At 40.5% G+C, this 23,387-nt stretch overlaps 1 protein-coding gene across 3 annotated transcripts in view; it reads right to left on the reverse strand.

The window, feature by feature from the left end:
* Nucleotides 1-23,387, reverse strand: part of TGFBR3 (transforming growth factor beta receptor 3) — a 130,224-nt gene that overhangs the window by 4,519 nt on the left and 102,318 nt on the right. For 2 of the 3 annotated variants that reach the window (XM_087733576.1, XM_087733577.1), the window contains exons 8-16: nucleotides 21,158-21,347; nucleotides 19,613-19,938; nucleotides 18,572-18,721; nucleotides 16,378-16,509; nucleotides 15,952-16,119; nucleotides 13,039-13,338; nucleotides 12,065-12,185; nucleotides 7,991-8,026; nucleotides 5,791-5,898 (exon numbers count right to left, since the gene is read on the reverse strand). In XM_087733576.1, the coding sequence (XP_087589702.1) occupies nucleotides 5,791-5,898; nucleotides 7,991-8,026; nucleotides 12,065-12,185; nucleotides 13,039-13,338; nucleotides 15,952-16,119; nucleotides 16,378-16,509; nucleotides 18,572-18,721; nucleotides 19,613-19,938; nucleotides 21,158-21,347 (1,531 nt within the window). The remainder of the gene's footprint in view (nucleotides 1-5,790; nucleotides 5,899-7,990; nucleotides 8,027-12,064; nucleotides 12,186-13,038; nucleotides 13,339-15,951; nucleotides 16,120-16,377; nucleotides 16,510-18,571; nucleotides 18,722-19,612; nucleotides 19,939-21,157; nucleotides 21,348-23,387) is intronic. The other variant, XM_087733578.1, reaches the window with a different exon arrangement.

A 23,387-nucleotide genomic window follows, 5' to 3' on the forward strand; every position in this document is an offset into this window, starting at 1 on the left:
GTTATTTGGATTGCCAAATCAAGCACTCAGGAGTTAAAGCCAGATTTACTGCTCCTGATAAAACCTAGAGTTTTGTCTGCTCCCCTCACACCCCTTCTGCACCTGTGGCTGGGATCCTATGGAAAAAAATCCAGCTCTCAACTAGCAGGGAAGTAAAAATTGCATTATTATGTGAATGCCCAAAAGATCATATTGAGATCGTTTAGGAAACCGTAACTGTGGCATTTTTTAAGTTACAGCACTCAAATCCACAACCTTAGTAATATTACAAAATAGTCTCTTCAAAACAGATGGCAAGACTAAGTTTATATAATGTGCGCTGTAGCTGCCCCCTCCCTTGAGCTCATCTCTCACGATGTGAGCCTGTGATCGCAGCACGCTAACACGGACAGATTGCTGCTGCTGCTCGAGCTGCAGACCAACCGTGGCAGCCAGCACCAGCACACCTGCTTTCCCAGCAAAGGAGCAAGACGGAAATGTTTTGCCGGATCACGGGCAGGATCGACTGGGAAAAATCAAAGGCTGGTACATCTCCTGCCTCATTAGCTTATAGGGACAGGGATGATCTGCTCACATTGCCCTAGGTTATCCGAAACTTGACACCCTGGGCCAGGTCTGCTGGGGCCAATTTTTCTTCCCCTGCTCAGGATTTGGTAGGGCTCCCAGTTCCCCAGCGATTGCTTCAGTGACAGGTTGAAGGCCGGAGGCACAGCCTGCAATCCAGAGGGTTACGGAGCCGAGCCGAGCCAGCTTCCTCCCGCAGGAGCTGCTCTGGCACATCCCCGTGCCCTGTGTGCTGCTGCCCAGCTGCCAGAGCCCCCAGCTCCTCCGGAATGCGGCCGCGCAGGAAGCGTGCCTTTAACGCTTTCTGTCTCGGGCCAGAAAATGTCCTTCTGCAGGCTGCTCGGTATTCAGAGGTCTGCTACAAACAAGGGAGGTCTGAGGGTTTCTCACAGCAGAGGCTGCAAGTGCTCTCTGTAATGGAAACCAGCGGGTTCGCTGCTAGCTGGGGCCGCAGCCACAGCTGTAAGCGCACGTGAGGCCCCACAACGCACAGCTCTTGCCTTGCACCCCACTGGCTTAGGAATGGGGAGGACAGAAGGGACGGGGCAGGACAGAAAAACAACAAACTAAACCACTAAACCACATTGCCCAGGAGGCCAATGAAACGTCTAAAAAGGGGGTCAGGATCACGCTCGTGAACTCAGCGCTAAGCCCAGCATTTTGTGAGCAGATTTTGATTCTGTTTTTCCCAGTGTAAGAAATAACTACGTAGCTCACCCATAAGTGGCGGATTTCTGCTCACACGCAGCGGGTCAGAATCTACCCCTAGTCATCTTGCAAATAAACTGGATTTCAGCTCTAACTTGCATTGGAAACAGCTTTGCAACCCATCAGAATAAACCGTATCAAATCAATGTCTGTGTCATCGTGCTGTAAAAGCTTTCATAAGCCTTGTTTGGATGTTTTCCCCTCCCGACTTGCTCCCTTCTCCTCCAGTTGTTTGTGTACAAGTCTTCCTTCCTTTTGTACTACAGGATGCGTTTATAAAGGCAGCGATAAGCAAACTCCCTTTCATTAAAACAAAACAAACGAACACAAACATCAGAAAACAGCAAGCCGGCGAACCCCTCGCCCCGGCAGCGTGAGGAGAAGCTGCCAGGGCCGCGCACGGGAACGGCGGCCGCGGCGCTCCCCCAGCGGGGCCCCCAGCCCCCGCGCCCTCCCGCCGGCTCTCCTTGCAGCTCCGCTGTCACCCATTTCACAAACCACATGATTGCACACAGCTTTGCGTCAGCCGCGGCATGTCAATACAATCTGTATGCGTTTAACCATAAATTCATTTATAAGCTAAACACATGTTGTTTTTCCTTACGGCAAAGCGACAAACGCAGCGCCGGAGTCCCCGCGCGAGCCCAACAGTTCGCGCTGCTCCTCCCGGCTCCTCTGGAAAGCGTCTTAGGAGGCACCTTCCCTTCGGTTTGGGAGGGGAGCCCCCTTCCCTCCGCTGTAACTCAACTGCCTCTGCAGCACCTCATTTCTAGAGCACGATCAGCAGCTGATATACCACGATCACTTGTTGAACAGCAACAAAATTCTCAGTGGCCTCAAGGAAAAAAAATCCAAATCACAGTGACGTTATGAATGCAGCCTAGCAGCTACCTTTAGACTGGCTGATTTTGCCTGCATTTTATTTCCTCAGCACCAAGCTAATCTGTAGGGAAGTATTTTTAAAGAATATTCATGAAAAAGGATGTAAAGAAACGTAAATTATCACTGAAGAGGCATTCCCCATCTGTCTCTTTCATGTAAACAGCTTCATGTATCTCATGTTACCGAACCAGAACTGCTCGCAGTGGACATGTCTCATCTATTGACAGTAAACAAGCTTTTACCCATCTGAATGCGACAACATGCACTTTATTATTCACACTTAGGAAAGCTGCCAGTTGTACTCCCTGTCCAGGAAGTCTGAATGTTTGCTTTTCTATCTCCATTTGCCAAATATAATTGGTTGCTATGTCAGTTTATTTTAAATCAGATCCCATAAAAAAAAGGGAGAAGTGGGGGAGGAGGGACGCTTTTAACTTCTCAGATTTTGGAACATTTTATCCTGTTAACTTGCAACACTGCCCGGAGAAGAAGGAAAACACGCTTTCTAAGAGAATGAAGCAACTGATATTCTCTGTAACACAGCATTCACTTTACTTGGTTTAGCAGCCTCATTAACTAAGCAGACTTGTGCATGTCCCTTCCTAAACATAGTCAATTATCCCTATTAAGCCAAGTATTACACTGGCAGGTATTTACATGGTTAAAGTTTGAAGAGTTTCTGCATCCATGCACAACACAAGATTTTTGCTTCTTCCTAAGACTCCCAGGAAAATTGGGTTAATTGTGGCAAATCTCTGCTACTTTCCCTTTGTTCTTGGGTCTTCTCCGGGCAGAACCAATACCACTAAGGAAAGCTTTCAGCCACCTTTCACGTCCTTTAACTGACTGGAGAAAGGATCAAAAGTATAGGTCCTATTGCAGAAAAGTCGGCTAAAATTCTTCGTCCGTTGTCATAATCCTAGCTTCCCCCCTCTCTTCCTCTACAACCTGTATATCTTAGGCCATCTGTACTCCATGTTGAATTGTTTCAGAGAATCCAGAGTATTTTAAAGCACAATTTTGATGCTTTGGCAGAAATATCTGAGTTATTGATTACTAAAATCAGCAAAAACCCTACATGAAAAAAACCCAGCACAGCAATCCTTGTTTAATATTTGGAGATGAAATTCTACTTATTTTGTAGTTCTTTTCTGCTATCAATTGCTTGAGGTTTTAATGTTAACCGCCTATCAAGATGAACAAAAAAGAGTTCATTCATGTAAAGTTTTCTCCATGCTAGAATGAGTCTGCCACTAGAGACATACTGATAAAATTATATCGGCAGACCTTCTTACTACTGGCAAAATGGTGGCCTTTTTCTGTAGTGCTATATGCAATACAAAAATACCTTACTTCACACATCCCAAGTTGCCATTCTTCACCAGCAGTAGCTTTTGTCCATGCTCTGAGTATCACCAAAACACAGTTTTAGAATGAACTCCTATTTTCCAATCTTTGGTCTAAATCATGTGTTAGAAACCCAGTGCTACTTGCAACAAAAGATGAGATTTCAAAACACAATTCAGCAATGCATGAATTCTCTAATGGCAGAAGACAGCCACTCTGTAGATGAAATTTAGATTATCTTTTTTTTTTTCCTCCTTATGTTAATAAAAGCCTGCAGCCTGCTGTAAAATGTCTCCACTGCAGCTGGATTATCTTGTCTGCCACAGCAGTCGTCCTCTAAGAGCCTGTCCCTACCAGAGCCTTCACTGTGCTCTGCTGCAAGTTGTACTTTGTAGATACAAGATACTATGTACAGAAAAATTATGTGCACGGGAACACAGGTTCACTTTCACAATCCTTTGAAAATCCAAACCAGGTAACTTCCTAAATATTTTTTATCATTTCTATGATTCCCTGATCTGATGAGTTACAACGTCCCCTTCCTTTCTTTTCTTCTCATTTATTACGTTTTGCCTGGCCTTTTTCTCCACTTATTTTCATCTCTCAAACACAGAGCCAGAGCAGCTGCCCTCTCCACTACTTGTATGTGGTCACTATGACTGATGCACTTTGTTAATGTAATTCTTTAATGGGATTGGTCCAAGTCCTGTTGTTGCTGAAAGATTTATCATGTTGGCTTCCCAGTGTTCCTTCACTGCTGACACACGTGTCTATAGACGGTTCTGTATATCAACAGAGATTGAACTTCCACAAATGCAGGACCAATGATATTAATTTAACAATTGTTTTAATTTTTTGTTAATAAAGGCTACCTATTTGGAAATTACCTTCTTAACTTACACATTTACTCACTGAAATTACACTTAGTTTTCTTCCACAATGTTTCAGTAGTATATGAGGCAGAATTATACTATTTATACATATTATCACAACCTTTAAATTTTCCACATTTGCCTCAATTCCAAACAAGCTTCATACACAGCTGATGCATTGAGAAGTATTAAACTGCTTATACAAAGTTGTTGTACTGCCAACTGGAAAAAAAAACATAGGGTTTTTTTTCCAAATTAACGTGAGCTCCTGGGTCATAATATTTACAGAAGCTCTAACCCAACAGGGTCCGATTCTCACTCCTAAATAGCTTCCATGAGGTTATAGATGCCGAAAAAAACCCTGCAGTGGGCTACGGGAGAATTCCAGTGCTCCGGAGCTGCACAGGTTTGGAGTAATTGACCTCACATTCTCCCCACCTCCCAGAGATCTTGGCAGGGTCTTGTGAGGTCAAAAGTGGAAGTAGCTGGGAGTCCAGCATGCTATAGGGATCCTGAGATACCCCGTAATCCACAAGCAGCCAAGGTCAGATGCTGCAAATCAAGGCCCCATCAGTGTCCAGTCTTTGTACCACCTTGCAGATTACATCCAACAGAATGCTCCCAAAACTCCATCTTCTCCCAATACAGTATTGTATTTCTGCTAACTTAGTTTAGTATGGAAAAAAATTCTGAGGAGATACTGAAAAATTATCTATGCATAAAGGCTGCACCAATTCAGGCACATTCCTGGTTATTTGGTTGGACACAATTAAGTGAGATTACACACAACATCTACCAATTTTAACAGTTGAAGAATGGAGGGATAAATAATTGGGGCAAAAATTCTATGTAATCAAGGCCCAAGAAACATTTTCGAGTCTAGTTATATTCAGAATACGTCTATGAAAATAAAGCAGTCTCTTAGCCATTCCGCCCACTTCTTGTACTAATCACAATCACATTCCCAGTTGCATCAGCCTAACTTAGTAACTGCAAAAAATTTTTAAAAAAGAAGTATGGGAACCAAAAGGGATCCATTAACTGAAATGTTAACTAAATTTGAAATGCAGAGATGCTACTAATGATAATGCATAAGCCAGGAATACTCAGTTTTACTCATGTCCCAGGTGAGTTTGAGATTTGCGTTTAAAATTCTTTTAGCAAATTTTAAATCATGTTCATAATGCATAACACCTCCCTTTAGGGAAGGGCGGGTATCAATCTGCTGATACACACCAACAGGCTCATGGGAGGAGCTGCTGGAAAACACCCTAGTAAGAAAAGAGAGTGAGAAAAAAAGGCCAGGGTAGCCATTGCTGGTCCCCTCCCCTTTCCTTCCACCTTGCAAGAGTTCAGACCACAGCGCATTTCCTGCGGCATGATCTGCACTGCGGTCTGTTAGAGCCCTCGTACTTACCTGTGTGCGAGTAGATAAACCAGAGTGCTCCTGTTAGCAGGGCTCCAATTACAAATGCCGCAAAGGCAATGCCCACAACAGTCAATGTGTCCAGACCGTAGAACACAGCTACAAAGGTAAACACACATAATAAGGACTTTTTCTTTTCAGTGGCAAATACTGTTTTACAAAAATTCACCCTTACACTTTCATGGAAAAGTTTTTTAAAAATGCATAAGTTAATTTAGCACCATTTTAAGGAACAGACTAGCAGATTTGCATCAAGGAAATAAAAGTGATGCTTTCAGAGACTGGCTTCAGTCCAACCAACTGTTCCACATCACAGAGCAAAACCCCAGCTCAGCACACCCAAATCTGGAAAACATTACAAAAATCAAGCATTTTCAGTTGGCTGTTAATAACTTGCTTTCAATTAAACATCCATTTATCTTAAAAATGTGTTTTAAAAAGGCTGAGATTTTTGGCAAAAGATGCTTTTCATTTAAATACCCTAACATTCAAGCAAACTTTCCCCTACATCTCCTGCAAGTTCAGTCTGAAATCTAGGTGGAGAACGGAACTGCTGTTAAGAGAGAAGAGATGCCAGCAAAAAGTCAGCGAAAACACAAATAGAAACAATTGTTTTTCACATTTGGCAATGCTTTCAATAACTGAAATTAATTCCAGAGCACAAAAATAGAACCACACACACACACACATGCAAATCACTTTCTAGGGGAGAGGCCCTTTTGCAGTACCGTTTCAAGGGTAACAGCATCTGGTTCCTGGATGTATTGCCCCCCAATGATAACCATGCAAACAGAGAAACTTTCGGCTTTTGTGTTTTTCTTTTTGGTGATTAGAAATACTTCAAAAAATAATAATCACTCTTCTAGCAATCATTGGGGAAAATGTCTTCTTACCAAATTGATTTTTACTTTCAGTATTTTTAATGTCTCCCAGCGCACAAAATGGCTTAGGCCAGCGAATAACATTTTACTGACTAAGCTGGCCAGGAAATGAGCTGACTGGATCTTCTCAGTAGTATCCTTCATTGGAATTTCAGTTCTCAAAACACAACCAACACCCTCACTTTACATGTTCCTGCATCCAGCAGCTGTCCCTGCGGACGTCCTCCAGCCCAACAGCTCCTGAGATCCTCAGGGCCATTCCCCTTTTCGCTTTTTGACAAATGTCTTCTCCAGCAGTTCCTGTTGGCAAGGACCTTCAAGACCCATTTCTGGGTGCCTGCGACCAAGTTTGCATATACAACACCTGACAGATAGTGGCTTAGGAGGTTTTTCTCCCATTTCTTCTATGAGACTATTTCTGATTCCTTTTGCCACATCTGGTCATTTTAAATGGAAACAGAAAAGACTCTCCTAAACTCAACTGTTTTTTCCACAAGGCACCAGCCAGTGTCCTCTCCTCTTAGGAGAAAACTTAGTGGAGAGGAGAAGGTCACATGGAGGCTGAAGTGGCAGAAGCATAATTTCTCATTCCCCTTGCTATTTTGAGCAAATTTAGTCCCAAAGACATAGGGACAGGAGCAGAGGAAAAAACCTTCTTTGCACTTCCTCTTCTAATCTTCACTTTTCTCCATGCATTCTTGGTTTTGGCTACAAATCATCTTCACCTTCCTGTTTATTACTTTCTTCTAGTGCTGCTTCTCTCCTTCTCTTCCCTTCCTGGGTCAGTAATTGACCCTGGTTAATTCACTAGGCCAAGACAACAGAAAAAACAAAGAAATGAATCCGTATCAAGTCAGTGAACTCATCTATAGCATGACCTGTAAGTGCTGGTACCAGAGGAACTGGGGATGTGGCCAGCTGCAGCGCAGGGTAGGCGTGAGGCTTGGAGAAGGACACAGGAGCTGTGTAAGATGGCATTGCTGCTGAAACCCTGGTATTGGGAACCAGTGGCCTCAGCAGAGAAGGGGGAAATAACACACACACATCAGCAAATGAAGTTGCTATGGCTGAGACTCTCAATGGCGTTTTCCCAAATTTGATTTTCACATATACAAAAGGTCACAGCCCTTCTCTCCAAACACTGATGGGAATCTCTCAGTCAGCAATACAGTCAGAATTCTGTTCTGTCCCAGAATTTAACACACACACACACGCACGCTCAGAAAGCTTAAAGATAATTTTCTTCATTGATCTAATACTTTCTAGACAAAAGTTTAAAGCTTAAAGGAGATTGTTTAAGAGTTACTTACGTGGCTGTCTCACATTTGGCTTTGGAAGGGAAGGACCTAATTAAAAAAAAAACCAACCAAACATTAATCAGAGTTCCACATACAGCCTACAAACTACGCAAGCAACCTTCAGGATCTGATCTGACAGAAAGATATTAATTGTAATTTTTACAAACTGGGAACTTCAGGAAAACCAGCCCAAATTCAATAATCTTGCTCAGCTCAGAAAAATTCTATTCGTATATTGATCATTCCTCGGGGGAACATATCTACAGTATAGTTCACGCATCATATATTTTGCTGGCAAGTACACTGCAACCTTTCCCACCCAGATGTCATCAGGTCTGACCCGCAGTAACTCTGATTATCCCTATGTGGATCTCTTAAAAAGCACAGATTGCAAAGGCTGTTTTAAGGTGATTACATTCATCTGACTACTCACTAATCACAAACATGAGATACCAGCATGCTAAATCACAAAAAAAACCCCTTAAAATCAAACACTGGCTATCACCTCTAAAGAAAAGTCAGTATTATGGGCATGATACAGACTGCTTTGTCCAAATTGCATGAATCTGTGTTGATTCACACATTTTCCTGAGTCCTACTTGGTATTCTGTCTTGGAAGTTTGGGGTTTTTTTGTTTTGTTTTTTAATTATAGATAGGTAACAAAAGATCATTGCTGTTAGATCAAAGCTATTATTCTTGGCAAGAATATCAAATATCATCATCATTATCAGCATGTAACAGAAAGAGACAAGTAAACATATGTTAAAAAATGAATTCTCCCTTCTTTTGCTTAACTGGCTTCTCTTATCTTTCTCCAAGAAAGCCACCTCAAGCAGAAGAGCCAGAGATTCTGGCTTCAGACCTGAGGACCTGTTTGGTTAGCTGCAGTTTGCGTCTGGATTGCCCAGTAACCTAGGGATCTCATTTAAATTCTGGCATATCTGAGCATGTTCAGTGCCACAGCTGTAGGAGGATTTGATAAGACAGTGTCCCAATACTTGTTTTTGTATCTTTAGCAACTAAAAAAAGAAAAAGTTTAATTGCTATGTAAACATAGTGGCTCAAAAATACAGAAAATAAATATATTTATTTATTTAAAGTATTCTTAAACCAAGACTATGCTTCTACCTTCTGAAACCCTAATAGCAGCACTGAACTGCCAGCAATATCCTGTAAGATCATTAGGCTCTGAGACAGATGGGCCTACAACATCCAGAAAAGCATTTTATTCTTAAACTGCGTACTGCCACTTGTTCTAACACGAGTATCTCTTCCAGATCACTCTTGGCAGGATGGTAGGAAACAGGTGGAACAGTAGTAGGAAACAGGTGAGAACATAGAGGGAGTGTGTGTGTGCATGCACAAATAAGTTGGAAAGCCATCAAGCGCACGTAACACCAAAAGCATAACTGAATGTAAGATTTGTGAGGAGGGCTGGACTGAAACCAAGGAACATTGAACAGTACAAACATGGGTAAGGGCACTATCAGATTGTCCAAACACTCCGCTAGCATGTCCTAAGTGCCAAGAAAATGCCTTCTGAGCTGAGGGGAGAATGAATTTTCCATACTTGTTCTGTCATTGGCCTCTCTACAGAGAATATAAAGTCTGCTAATTAATGAAAGGCAGTGTAGCCCATTATCAATTCTCCCCAGTGATCCAGTTCTTACATGTATTTTAATGTGGGTTGCTCAGAGCAACACAGAAGCAGTGGGAATCCTTGAGGTCCAGGAAAAGCATCTGATTTAAAACCAGCAGCAGCCAGCCTTTAAAATGATCATGATTTTCTATACTTTTGTAGGATAAAGGCACTTGTTAGCTGCTCACTTGACTTCCTTTCTATGACCCGTCTCCTTGTGCTGTAGAAATAATAATCTTAAGTTTCCACACCTAGCAAAAATCTGAACAATGACATTGGCAGATTATTTCAACAGAAGAACACGGGTTTCCTAGCATTTAAAAGGCTACCCATATGCCTTTCGTTGAAGCGGGGGGGACCGTGCATGTAAAATGCTGGAACACAAAGGAAAAGAACATGACATGAAGTGAGGTTTTAGACACTTCCATTGGGATCTACTGTGATAATGTAAGCAAGAGACCCTGTAAATAACTAACAAAATTAGGAGGGGGAAGAAGAGTTATTCTCATTTAGACAGACAGTTGTGATTTCTATTATGGTCAGTGACAGTCATAAGCTTATGTCTGAAGAAAAAAAAAGATGACACCTTTGCAATGACCAGTTTGTTCTGACTTTTGAAATGTCAAGTGCATGACTTCTACATTTGGCTTGGAGAGCAGATCCAATGGCAGTAACTCACATAATATGGTTCACAGCAATGAAAGCTGGCCTGTTCACATGAAAGAAAATGAAGAACACCACCTCTGAGTGGTAAATTCTCCTGTTCAGTGATGCAATATAATTTCTTCTCCCAATCTTAGGTTCACATATTGGCCAACAAGAGCATTTGGCTTTTAAAAAGGGGTTGCTTGATTCACTGCAGAACAACTGCATACCAACAAAGCTACGTTGTTAATGTGCCACTTTGTATTATGTCTGAAAGCTGTGATATGCTGGGGAGATTTCCACCAAACATCCCACAATTAGACTAAATCACCCACAATGCAACAAAATACTCTATCACGCTGTTGTCTTGTAACTAATCTTTATAAATTTAGCTCGTCTTTGCACACTAAGACCTTGTGCCTCTGACAAAGACAACATTCTGAGCGGAGCCCGAGACGGGAGCTGCGCACAATGCTCTACACATCGGAAGGGCAAGAGAGCTCAGAGTATGAGTCTGTTTATTGAAAACTGAACTTCAGTTGCAGGATTTATTCATTCCCAATAGAATAACCACTGAAAAAAAAAATGAGAGCTTTGCAAAAAGAAAAAGTGCAGAATCAGGCCCAAAGCACAGTTTTAATTGTACTACATTGACAGACCAAATACTTGCCTTTAGTTCATAGTGGGTTTGATCTGTATTAACAAATTTGTAAAACAAACTAAACGTGAGCTGACTTGCAAGGTGAAACAGAAACAGTTGTTGCTTATGTCCCCTAGCAATGCTGTGTGGTACTTTAAATTGTTTGAAGACAAAAAAGCATGCACTGTGCAACGGAGGTTAAACGACTTCTGATCCCGATCCTTTCACACTCCCCAAAAAACATTCCAAAAGTCAAACAGCCTTTGGACACAACTGGAAGATTTTGATGTGCAGGTGAAGCCACTGAAGCTTCTGATTAAACTGCCATGCTAATACAAAAAGAAAAGATAATGCACATATATTTTCTTCGATGAATGCATCAAAACATGACTGATGCTGTTGTCAGAGGGATTCACTAAGAAAAACTTCCAAATGAAATGAAACTGTGAAAACAGTTCTTATTTCCCATCACTCACAGGGCATATTCTTAAGCTAGAGTATATTCTTCATGCCATTTGGCATTATCTCATAATGCTCTTCACCCTTTCCAACTCCTTCAACTAGTTCCGAGCCACACTCATGTTTTTTTCCATCAAGATTACATAATCAAACAAGCCCCACCAAAGTGGAGCTAGAATACCTTTGTGTGTCTCATCTTTTGCTCTTAATAGTTTAACAGTCTAATGAGTCTCTCTCTCTGGTGGCCACCGCTTTGCTTTACAAACTTATCAGGCTTTAGCATCCTCAATACTTTGTAATTCCTTTGTTGTTGTTCCTAAATATATATTTACAAGCACAATAAAGAAATGATACAGCAGGGAGCAGAGCACTGCCTTTGATCTCTGGGCAGCAAGAAGTTGCTGGAAGTGCGACTGCTACATTCATACTTAATGAAACACATATTGTTGTGTAGTATGGTATTCCTGTCTCAATGCCTGGCAAAACCACATGTCCAGAGATCAATAAAGATGGTTAAAAACCAGCAATGAACTGCCACGATGATTGCTGCCAGGGAAATGTCTAAACAAATAACGTCTTACAAACGCAGTATCACCACAAGATTATACAATGCCACATACTTGGAGTACTCCCTCAAGCGGCTTTATGTTACACGATATAATATATATAGCTTTATTAAACAGTTCAAGCTCATTTTCATACCTTCTGGTTTTCCTTCATGTGTTATTATAACAAGGGGCTTGGTGAAGGTTTTCTTGTTGTGCATCATAGCCAAGATCATATCCACATTGAGAGAGGTACAAGCTTCATCAGGAGGAATGCACTGCGGGTGGAAAAAACAGTATGTGAGGTCAGAGAGTCACTCGTCCACCAGGACAGCTGTTCCAGCTGCACAGTTGCCTCATTATCAGTTTTATCCTATAGTATTTACCAAAAAAAAGAGGAGAACCTCCAAACAACCCCCGTGTAATATACTGGCAAAGGTAATTCTTAGCTGTGCTTCAGGACGCAAGCTTTGCCTTCATTAAAGATCCTCTAACCTTTATGAGAGTGTGACTATTGAACTTAAATGATAGTAATTATTTTTAGTATAAATGTTTTTTAAAAATCTGGTAGCCAAAACTGTAACCACCAATACATGTGTTGATCAATGATGACAAATTATCTTTAAAAAAATACATTTTAAGGGGGCTGTGCATAAACCTCAAAGTAAAAATAAATTCCAAATCCTTAGAACACTTTATTTAACAACTAATTTACAGCCATTTCCATTAGTTATAAAGCAAAAACTGGCAATTCTCTTTTGAAACAATCAGATTGTGACATTATCTGATGTTATGCATGTCCTTGGAAATTAAAGCTAACATTGTTTGTGCTTTGGATATGGATGTGATACGGATAACAGAGATAAATCTGAACCACTTGCGTAATAAAAAGCAATTTCTATTTATCCTGTGTAACCACCTAATGGAATTTAAACAGAAACTGTAAATTATGCAGTCAAAATGCATAGTATCACAACTCTTATCTATTAAAATCTTGAGCCTAGAGATATCATGTTCATTACGTCAATTCCATACAAAACCGTTTATTCACTTCAAAGTTCAGCTAATAAAAAAAAAAAAAATTCTTATTTTCACCTAAATCAGAAGTTTAGACTTTAATAAACTACTGACCTTTGGCAGTCCTTGAGTATCTTTGTCTTTATTTGTACACAAAGTCAACTCACAGTGGAGAAAGAGCAGTGAGATGTTGAACATTGGTTTAAAGACAAAGCTAAATCTTTTTTTGTCCTTCTGTGCATGTGGTATCGGAAAGTTCACCTTCTCAGTGCTGTAGAATTTAACAGATTCATCTTTAGGACAAATGTTTTCTATAATGGTGTAGTCAGACATTCTATCTGGATTTGAAAACGGGGAAACAAAGCATGTTTGAATGGCAAAGCCCAAGGATCTGTCAGCTTTAGTCACAGACACCTGCATTAAAAAGAAAGAGACAGTAAGATCTCAGAAATGACATTTTTAGTTCACATTTCATTAACATTTTCAACAATTTTTTAAGCAGTTTTCCAGTGCCACTTCCAATCTGAACTATTTTGAAGGCTAAATGTTAAGGGTAAGACTGTCAAGCTGAGAGACAGAAAATCTGCGGTTTCAAAACGAGCAGCTGTTTAACAGCATAACCATGCATAAATACAGCAATCCTTTATCTTTCAGAAAGCAGATGAATAAAATAGTCCAGATCAGACACGTAGTTAATGACTGCGATGACACCTGAGATGGCGCCGCTTCCCTTAGACACACAGACTATAACAGAGCTGTATGGAAGTCAATTACAAATTCCATGTCTTTATATCTGTTTGAAACTTTAATGAAGGGGGAAAAAAAAAAAAGGCAATAGACACGAGAGAACCCACCCCCAGCCAGGAGAGGAATGCAGAGGCAGAGAGGAGGTCATGGTCTGACGTGTGGGTGGTATTCCTGGACTGGGGGGGGCAAGGGAGCCTCCTAAAAAGCCATAATTTCTTGTGAAGTGACCCTTTTAGTTTATTGTGAGTCTGAAATTCATATTCTTTTATGAAAAATAACTAAGACTGCAAACTTCCAGGGCACTGATGTTGTTCAGCTGGACTGGAATGCAGATAACAAATGCCACAGAATAATTAGGAAAAAAATTCAAATGGAATTTGTAATAAATGAAGCATGTTGCTCTTAATAAACAATAGAAGTGTTGTGCCTAACCATTAACACTGCCTGATAAAAACAGTTCCACAAGACATAATTTTCTTCTAAGAAGAAATGTGCCTTAAATGTGTACTTAATCCATATGTGCTGCATGTATATTTAAGGAAGAGCCTGCCAAATTTTCCTGTGGTCTATAGAGAAATTTTTGGATGCTATGAGTTGCACAGTGAATAAAGGCATTTCTCATTTTTTCCTCTCCCTTATGTGAGCAGCAATCAAATTAGAGATAAGGGGATATGCTGAAGCATCTAAGCAAGAAAGACCATCTTCTAAAAAGAACAGAAATAAAGACTGATGAATGAAAGTCAAGCCACAGATATCTCAAGGAAAGAAGAGAACTACAGGAGGAAGGCGAGACCAAAATATGATGACAAAATGACAGTAGAGAACAAAGAAAATAATGCCAAAAGATTCAAATTTAAAAACCCAATATTTTTAGCAGAGAAGGAAAAGGGAGATATAGAGTGCTTACAGATTATGACCTAAGCAATTTATTGACCAAAACGCCAAAATATATTTGTTAATAACAAAAGCAAAAGAGAAACAAAAATGAAAAAAAAAAAAAGTCCGTGTCAGCTAAAACTGGAGTCACAGAAGTTCAAAACTGATACAGATTTTCCACTGTGCAAGAAGGAGAAACAGAAAAAAAGGCTTCTGCCAGGATAGGTGATGAAGAAATCAGAACATCTGTCTGAATAAATAGCTCCAGAACCAGACAAATCCAGAGAGCTCAGAGCCAGGGGGATTCATCCCAGATCACTGAAGAAAGCAGCCAGTTTTATCCAAATGAAAAAAATAATGTGTCTTTTATAAACATATTCTTAACTGAGTGTGACATATTTTCTTTTTGCTTCAACTGTCTTAAGTACTTTTCACTGGGTAGAGAATGAGGATGAGACACGACAGGCTGAAACAATGAAGAAAACTGCACCAATGTCAAATGGGTCACTATGCTTATCACGTGCAACGCGGGTTCACAAAGAAGAGCTAACTTGGCCAAGAGAAACAGGGCACAGCACTGCTTCAGTCAGTACACTCATTTTCCTGGTCTTATAAGCCCATAGCTCACCACTCATTGATTTACTCCTATATAAACGGGTGATATTACTTCATTGCCAATGTTGTATTCATTAATGCCTACCATTATTTGAAAAATGAAAAGTTCTGTTCACATGACTATCTTTAGAAATACTGACTGTATTGGTTTGAAATTCCGCAGATTTCTTAAGCAACTTAGCAACACATGGAAATATTACCAGGTCTAAAATGCACCTGAAGCCAAGGGTACCTGGCTGTTGACTTTGCTCTTCTTATTTATCTAAAGCTGTTAGATCTCTTGTGTGACACACTCAAAAGGATTGTAACTGGTGTTCATAAGTGGATCAGAGAGAGATCAGAATCTGTATTAATTTTGTAACCTGAGAACACTGGCATATAGAAGACAGACACTTGTAACCATTTTTTGCATGTCTACGTCTTTCAGATGAGGTTCAGCCGTATTACCCAATAAAATGAACACTGAAGTGTTCACCAGGGAATGCCAGTTCAGAGCAAGAGCTCAGAGACCACCTTTAAGTTCTGCACAGAAAAGCAGATTTGGCAAGAATGACCAATTTACCTTGTAGTTAAATTCATCCATTTTGCAGGAATCCTTTGGTTTTGACCCAAAACATTGTCCTGCTTCTTACCCCCCAGTTTCTGTTCTCTGCAGCCACCCAAGTGCCTACCTGTCTGCCTAAAGCAACTGCACAATGAGACCTTTCAACTGACAAGAACAGATTTGGCTCAGATGCGTGGCCTCGCGAAATGTTTCCGTTACTTTAAAAGCCTTTTTCAGTTTGTTACCTCTACATATATTGGCCCATTCTCAGCAACAGAGAAGAGTCCTTGGGAGGGAGCAAGGAAAAGATCTGTTTTGTACAGCTCCATGTTGAAGGTCACATTGGCGATGTGTGGTTCAGGAGGCCAGAACATGCCTCTGTCATCCTCTGGCTGCTGCAGCGTGCAATTAAACTGAAATGAAAAGAACAATACAAATACATCCTGAGTCAGGAGTGGTAGCTGGATACGGACAAATTTGGAGCGTACAATACAGGCCCACCCACGTTCCGTCTACTTAGTGCAAATCTTCAACAGGGTCACAAGAAACACAAGTGAGAAGAAATGTGTTAAAAGACAAATTAATTGCTATACAATTAATGTAATTTATGTGCAGTGCCTATTACAGTAGGCATTTCTCTACTGTCAGGTGCAAACCCGAGAGTAACATACCGCTATTGCAGGCCAGCTTGGGAAAGCAACATCTCCCTCGTCAGCATCCCCTGGAAATCCATTATCACCTGATTCCATGTCATCATCATCAAAGCCGCTGCTTTCAGCTGGTGATGACAGCTGAATGACAATCTGCACAGAAGGTATTGCAAACGCATAAAATTAGGTGATAACTGAGCACTCTCCATGTTTATTGTTTTCTTCTCTCTTCAGAACAATGCAAAGGCCAAAAGAAGTGCACCAGCTAAGCAGATGGTGAAAGCACGTCTTAAACAGCCTTGTGCTGAACATGTAAGATATGTAAGTTATATTTAGAGAACGCCTCTTAGTCTGTTTCCAGAATGCAGAGCCAGCAAAGACACTAGTCTGGGTGCTGGTGGCTGAATGAGCACCCCAGCATTTCCATTCTATTTCTGGTATTTCTATTTACCAATACTGAAAAAAGAAATGGCTTTCTAAAGTGATTTTTTCCAACTTACAGTTTTCCTTAATGCACTCATGGAAAAGCACTGAAAGTGTTAGGGTCATTAAAGGATTTTCTCTTCTGTCATTTGCATATTTTTTTCAGAGCTATACACCCAAAACCATGATGTCCTTTTCTTCATTCTTCCCTTCTTTGTTTTTCTCTGAATTTCCCCACTTTTTTTTTTTTTCCCTCTGTTGCACACTTCTCCATTTTTAGCAGGGCCAGTAGCGATAAGACAAGGGGTAATGGTTTTAAACTAAAAGAGGGTAGATTCAGACTGGATACAAGGAAGAAATTTTTTACAATGAGGGTAGTGAAACACTGGAACGGGTTGCCCAGAGAGGTGGTAGATGCCCCATCCTTGGAAACATTCAAGGCCAGGCTGGATGGGGCTCTGAGCAACCTGATCTAGTTGGAGATGTCCCTGCCAATTGCAGGGGGGATGGACTAGATGACCTTTAAAGGTCCCTTCCATCCCAAAGCATTCTATGATTCTATGATTTCTTCACCTGAAAATTCCCGTTTTTGTTTTCCAATGTCCTGCACTCTGTTTCTGTATGCCCTGAGGCTCCTCAGCTAGTCCCCTCTCTTCCAGGACTTCATCTTTGTTTTCTTGGACATAGAGCAACTGCTAAGAAGCGACATATACTCTCTTTGAGACACCACTGCATGGTGTTTATTTTCTAGGAGAAATGCTCCCAAATTCTGAAAGATACCACACATGATTCGGACTTTAAGAGAGTAGCCAAGACTATTAAAAGACATGATGGAGAAAGGAGAGGAGGTAAATATCCATTTTAGTTTGGGCCATAATAGAATATAGGGACAATGACAGTATTTAGCTCCGGACACGTGCTGTTTTGTAGTTTGGAGATGTTTCTATCCACAGTCTTGGTTTGGGACAGTTACTAAAGTTAGGTGCTACAGACTTGCCAGTATAGAACAGTTTTAACCAGGCAAGGTCAAATCAGATTGCCTTAGCTGTGTTTGGGTTGGACCACAGGCTTTCCATCATTTGCCAAGGTTACTTCTATGTACTGGAAAGCTTAGCAAGAGAAACGTGTCATTACTTTCCAACCCAGATTAGCTGCACTGTATTCAAGTTCATAAGCTGAGCCAGTCTGGAAGCAGTCACTTAGAACCTAAGTGGGGTCCTTAGCATCATCACTCATATAAAAGTACTCAGAGTCCCTTCATCACGTACATCAACTGATAGCAGATATGAATCCAAATTATAAGAGAGAAGCATGCACAGCTAATGTCTTTTCCTCACATTTTGAAAGCCTTTTTCACACACAATTTTGGAAGAAAAAAATTTCACTTAAAAAAACCTTCCTTCCTATTCCTCCTTACAGCTACATAGCACTGCCTATGTATAGGTACATCAAACCTGCACAGGGAAAGCTGGTGCAACTTCTCTGAGACCAGTACAGATGGTCCCCAAAGTGCAGCCATGCAGTTTTGTAAAAGTATTTAACTCCAACTCCTCCTTTTTCCTTTGGGATACTATCTGACCACAGGAGCACACTATCTGACCACAGGAGCACACTGAATGTGCAGCCTTCCTACCTCCTTGAACACAGGGACTGTAGCTGCAAGTAGGTTTGAGCTAGACAGGAAAAGATCAGGATGCCTCCCTTTTGCTAAGACTAAAGCTAACTACAATGGCTTCCTTGTACCACTATGATGTGCAGCGCAGAAGGTGGCTCCTCTTTGTAAAATACTCACAGAGTTAAAATAAACAATCTTGTTCAAGATATATGCTGTCCGAGTCCCGCATTTGTTCAGCAAAGACTCCAAAATGAAATGGGTACCATTCATCCTGGCTTTGCAAGAGTGATCCAGCAGCGAGAGTTCTGTCCTTGTGTAGCCGCTAGCCTGAAACAAAGGCGCTTTGTAAGTGGCTGAAGCACAATTGTGTTAGGCTCTGGCTTAAAGTGCAGCTCAGAGTACTGTTCATGACTACTGATAGGAGGAAGTGAAGTTCATTGTACAGACATCCAGGGAAGGTCACTCTCAAAACGCTGTTATACATGACAGACAGGGAATAAATGTAACATGGAACAAAGAAAACAACAGGTTCATTATTAATCTGCTGATTAATAATGCTGACTCTGTTTGGTCTGAAATGAGCTAAAAATGCTGTCTGTAGCAGGCTCTTTTCCACAATGCAGATGGACACAAGCAACCTGTCAGCTGGTAGATGGTAAAGACAGATCTATTCAGGTCTCACAGAGCTATCAAAAGCAGCTTCTTTGTACTTTGGAGATTAAAAACTCAGACTGATGGTTGACTACAGTAATTTTTTTGACTGAACCAACCCTGCAAAGCTTTAATCAGAAATCCCTCTACAAAGTACCAGATTGTTGGGAAGAGGAAACATGACCCTGAGTTATGGCAAAGAATATCTACAGTATGGTTTCCTCACCAAACTATTTTGGGGGGGTTGGGTGGTGATGGCTGTAGATCTTAGAATATTTATTTTTTCAATTAAAATACAAATAGGAAAAATCTCTTCACCAAAAGGGTTATTAAGCATTGGAACAGGCTGCCCAGAGAAGTGGCTGAGTGCCCATCCCTGAAGGTATTTAAAAGATGCGTAGATGTGGCGCTTAGGGACATGGTTTAGTGGTGGACTTGGCAGTGTGAACAGTTGGACTCAATGATCTTAAAGGTCTTTTCCAATCTAAATGATTCTATAATTCTATGAAATAAATCGGTCTGCCCAAAAAAGCCTGCCCAAATTTGAGAATAAGAGATCACACCAACCTGCAGAGAGTCTTTTTCTACAGCTACTGTCATGACTTTGTCATCACACTTTATTGACAGGGCTACATCAGCACTGCCCTGAACCTCTTCCGGTTCTTTATGTTTTGAGAGGGAATGCTCAAAGTCATGATTTATTAATGTATCCACTGAACCCCTGGACGGGAAGATGCCGTCTCCCACTGCGTCATGTCTTCCTCTGTTAATGTGAAAAGGAAAAGTCAGGCCATCACTTAATGCAGGATTCTTTGGAGCGGGCAGTGGGTTAGCACCCAGCAATTCTGTCAGCTCTGGAGGAAGGGAATGGTCTTCTTCATCATTCATCTCTTCTAAAACAAAAAAGAAGGAAAAAATAAGAATAGTAGGTTAATCAATATTTCTCCTAAAAGTATTCAGAACTAATAATTTTCATTAAAAAAAAATTATTCAGTAAGGAAGTTCTTGAAGGACATCCAAAGCAGCATCTTTGTACTTTTCAGGTAACTAGCCACAATTCCTTCACCAAGGGTTTAGTTGTTAGAGGCATCTAATCTTGGTATATTTAGTCTCTGCTAGAAATCTGCCTCACTAAGAGTTGAAAATAAGCTTTGAGGAGTGGGCCTATTATATTCAAAAGGCAACCACAGAGGTAAAAGAAACATCGCATTCAGCAAATACACTGAAATAGCGTAAGTGCAAATCATTGGGTGAAATTCTTCCATAACCTGCCCCATCACAAATTCAGTCACTCCACCGTTGTGGAACTACTTACATAACCAGAGTGAAGTTAAACGAGAGTTAACTTTCTGCTGAGTAAATGAGAACACTAACTATCTCCTGGCTTACACATGTGACTGCTCAGGACAGAAATCTCAACATCTCGCCCAAGCAGGTGATTATCTGTAGCCCATAAGAGTGCAACTGATAAAATTCATGTGAACATAAGATTTATCAAAACAGCTAAACAACATTTTTAGTGGTTGAAATTTAGAATTAGCGAAAAAGCAGATGCAACCGCACCAGCTTTAATGGACCCAGATATCTTTACATCAGCAATGACTTCGGCCAAATAACTAAATTTTTTTTTAACCGTTGTATTTATTCCACTCACTCAGACTTTTCTGGTAGGCCAGTTTTGTCTCTAAACAATTTAAATGTTCATTTAATTCTCTCAAGGAAAAACTATGCTCATACTTTTGGAAAAAAAAAAAAATCAAAGCTGGATTTATTAACTAACAAGATATCCAGTTGCTGAAGTTCATTCCAGTGAACACTGAGCATGGTCAGCTGTAACAGCTTGTGAGCTGGATAAACTATAACCATTTAGTTCCACCAACGTACCAGGAAATAACACAGGAATTTGCCTGGACTTTTCTAATCAAAAAGCTACAGATTTTTTTTAAACCAGCATTCATAGATATTACCAGCATTCTTGATGATGAGCAATGAAAGTAGGGCAACCCCCAACAACAAAGCTTCAAAACTGAGAAAGCACCTTTCAAATCATCATATTCCTGAAAACACAAGATATATCTCTTCTATATGCTAAAAGTCCATCTTCAAGCTTACCTGTATCTTCAAGTTGCAGATGAAATCTGTTAGCAACAGGGGCTTTTGTGTAGGAAGTAACTGGACTATAGTTATGGTCATAAGCCCACTTGATCAAACTCTCATGCGATGAGGGAATATCAGGTATTACTGATTTACTCATAGTCATGGATCGTTCTGTTTCCTTTCCAAAACCAATACTATTCGATGTCTGCAAACAAAGAAAAACTTGGTTCATGACTTACCATTTAAGGATACTTAAAATGGAATAGTGACACTGATTGAACATGTTTTTTACTCTATTTTACTCTATTAAATAACAGCAAACTGAGAACACCTGGGAAATAAACCAAACTGCCATCTTAGGCACAGAACTGCTGCGCACATGGCGAACACCCCCCCCCCCCCGCCCCCCCCTTCCTCCCAGCCTCTGCCTGGAGTACAATAAATCAAGGTAGTCAGAAACTGTTAATCCCTAAACGAGACAAAGACATATTTATAGCCGTTCGTATAATGCTGTATTTTCTTCAAAACTGAGTTGAAATGACTTCTAAGGTGAGGTGAACTCAAGATGACAACTGTTTTTTCAAATGTCCCCTCCATTTCTTTGATTAGAGCGTTACTTAAGCTACATATGGGAAAACCTTTGTTCAAATGAGCATTACTGAAAAAGGCAAAACATAGCATGCTCATGAAGTAGAGCTGATACCAGCTAATGCTTTAAAGTCAGCTGGCACCGAGGACAGACTGTGCCTCTCTGAATGAGCGTCATAGTAGAAATGTTGTGTGCCTCCTGCAAAATGTTGAGAATGTTAAACAGGACTGAATTAGATGCTTAATAGAGCGGTAAGTGAGAGCATGTATGTTTATGCAAGGCCAAACTATTTAAAAGACAACATATACTTTCTGCATGTAAATAAAATTTAAAATTTAATTAACAATATAAGTTTTACACAAATACATAGATATAGCAAACTCAAATACACTTGCCAACCTCTTAGTTTTATTATTAAATAATTACTAATAACGGCTCGTCAAAGTTGGCCATGGAATACAGATGAGTCACACAGTCAGTTAGCTTTTGCTTTACTGTAAACGTTTTGCAACATTTCAAATTTTCTTGTCCAAATGGGCAAGTCAAAGGACTATAACAAGCGTCTCTAGCTGTTAGAGGGGCAGTTAGAAAATATTCACTGGTGTTACACTTTAACTTGCTTTTAAGTGTTTGGCACCTTAAACTTAAACATGTATTCACACAAAGCTAAATAAGTATATATTTATTTTTACAGTCACAACACTACTATTATCACTGTAACAACTGCACCCACTACAGAACAAGCTGAATGTGCCCATAGCAGGAAAGGCACGACGACCCACTTTTCAACAATTCCTGCAATGTGATTGAATTGCACTTTCTATATGCAGATGATACCATTGAATGCTCTACAACAAACACTCATTTCCATGCCTGATTGCCTTCTCCATCATATAGGCTGCTTTTTTTTTTTTTTTAAATCCCCATTGGTTTCCCTCAACGTGAACTAATCTTAATTCTCTCTCACTCTAGAACATCAAAAGATTGACCACACTGATCTCTTTCGCCCAGATCGCTTTTAGGCAGTGGTTGTGTGGACCCGCTACCCAGTGTCACAGAGCTCGGTTGCACTTCCCTACCTGAACTCGGAAACGGAGCGTTTGAACCAAGAACTGAATGAAGCTCAGAGGGTCCCGATGGGATGTCGTAGTTTACCTTTAGCTCCCTCCCTCATTTCTTCCTCATGATGCAGTTCTGCATCCTTTAAACACTCACAGGTTCACAATTGAAGTTAAAGGGAATTTTAGTTGCAGTGGCTGGTTTGAGGATACTGTTACCAGCACAGTTATCAATGACTAGCAAAGGCCACTGAAGATAAGAAAGAAAAAGGAAGCAATAGGTATCCTAATTTTAGTACTTTATTCCTGGTTTGGATCAAATAATCTTTTATTCTTCAATAGATACAGATCTGGCCACAATTTATCACACATTTTCATATAACCACACAGCTTTCACTGGTTGGAATTATTATGCTACCTCAACTTTGCTGGATCTCCCTCTCTGCTTTCCTTTTCGTTTTTGTCACGAGGAGACAGCTGAACAAATATTACCTCAGAATTTTACTGTCCTAGCTGGCACCTGACCATTTCCAGGGCTTGTTTCTACCTCTCCACTCCACACCGAGTCTGTAAATGTTCCGTCCTGCATCGCCTCAGT

This window comes from Nipponia nippon, unplaced genomic scaffold (genome assembly GCF_047370975.1).
Source record: "Nipponia nippon isolate SJK-2023a ecotype South Korea unplaced genomic scaffold, ASM4737097v1 scaffold_5, whole genome shotgun sequence".
Taxonomy (NCBI): Eukaryota; Metazoa; Chordata; class Aves; order Pelecaniformes; family Threskiornithidae; genus Nipponia; species Nipponia nippon.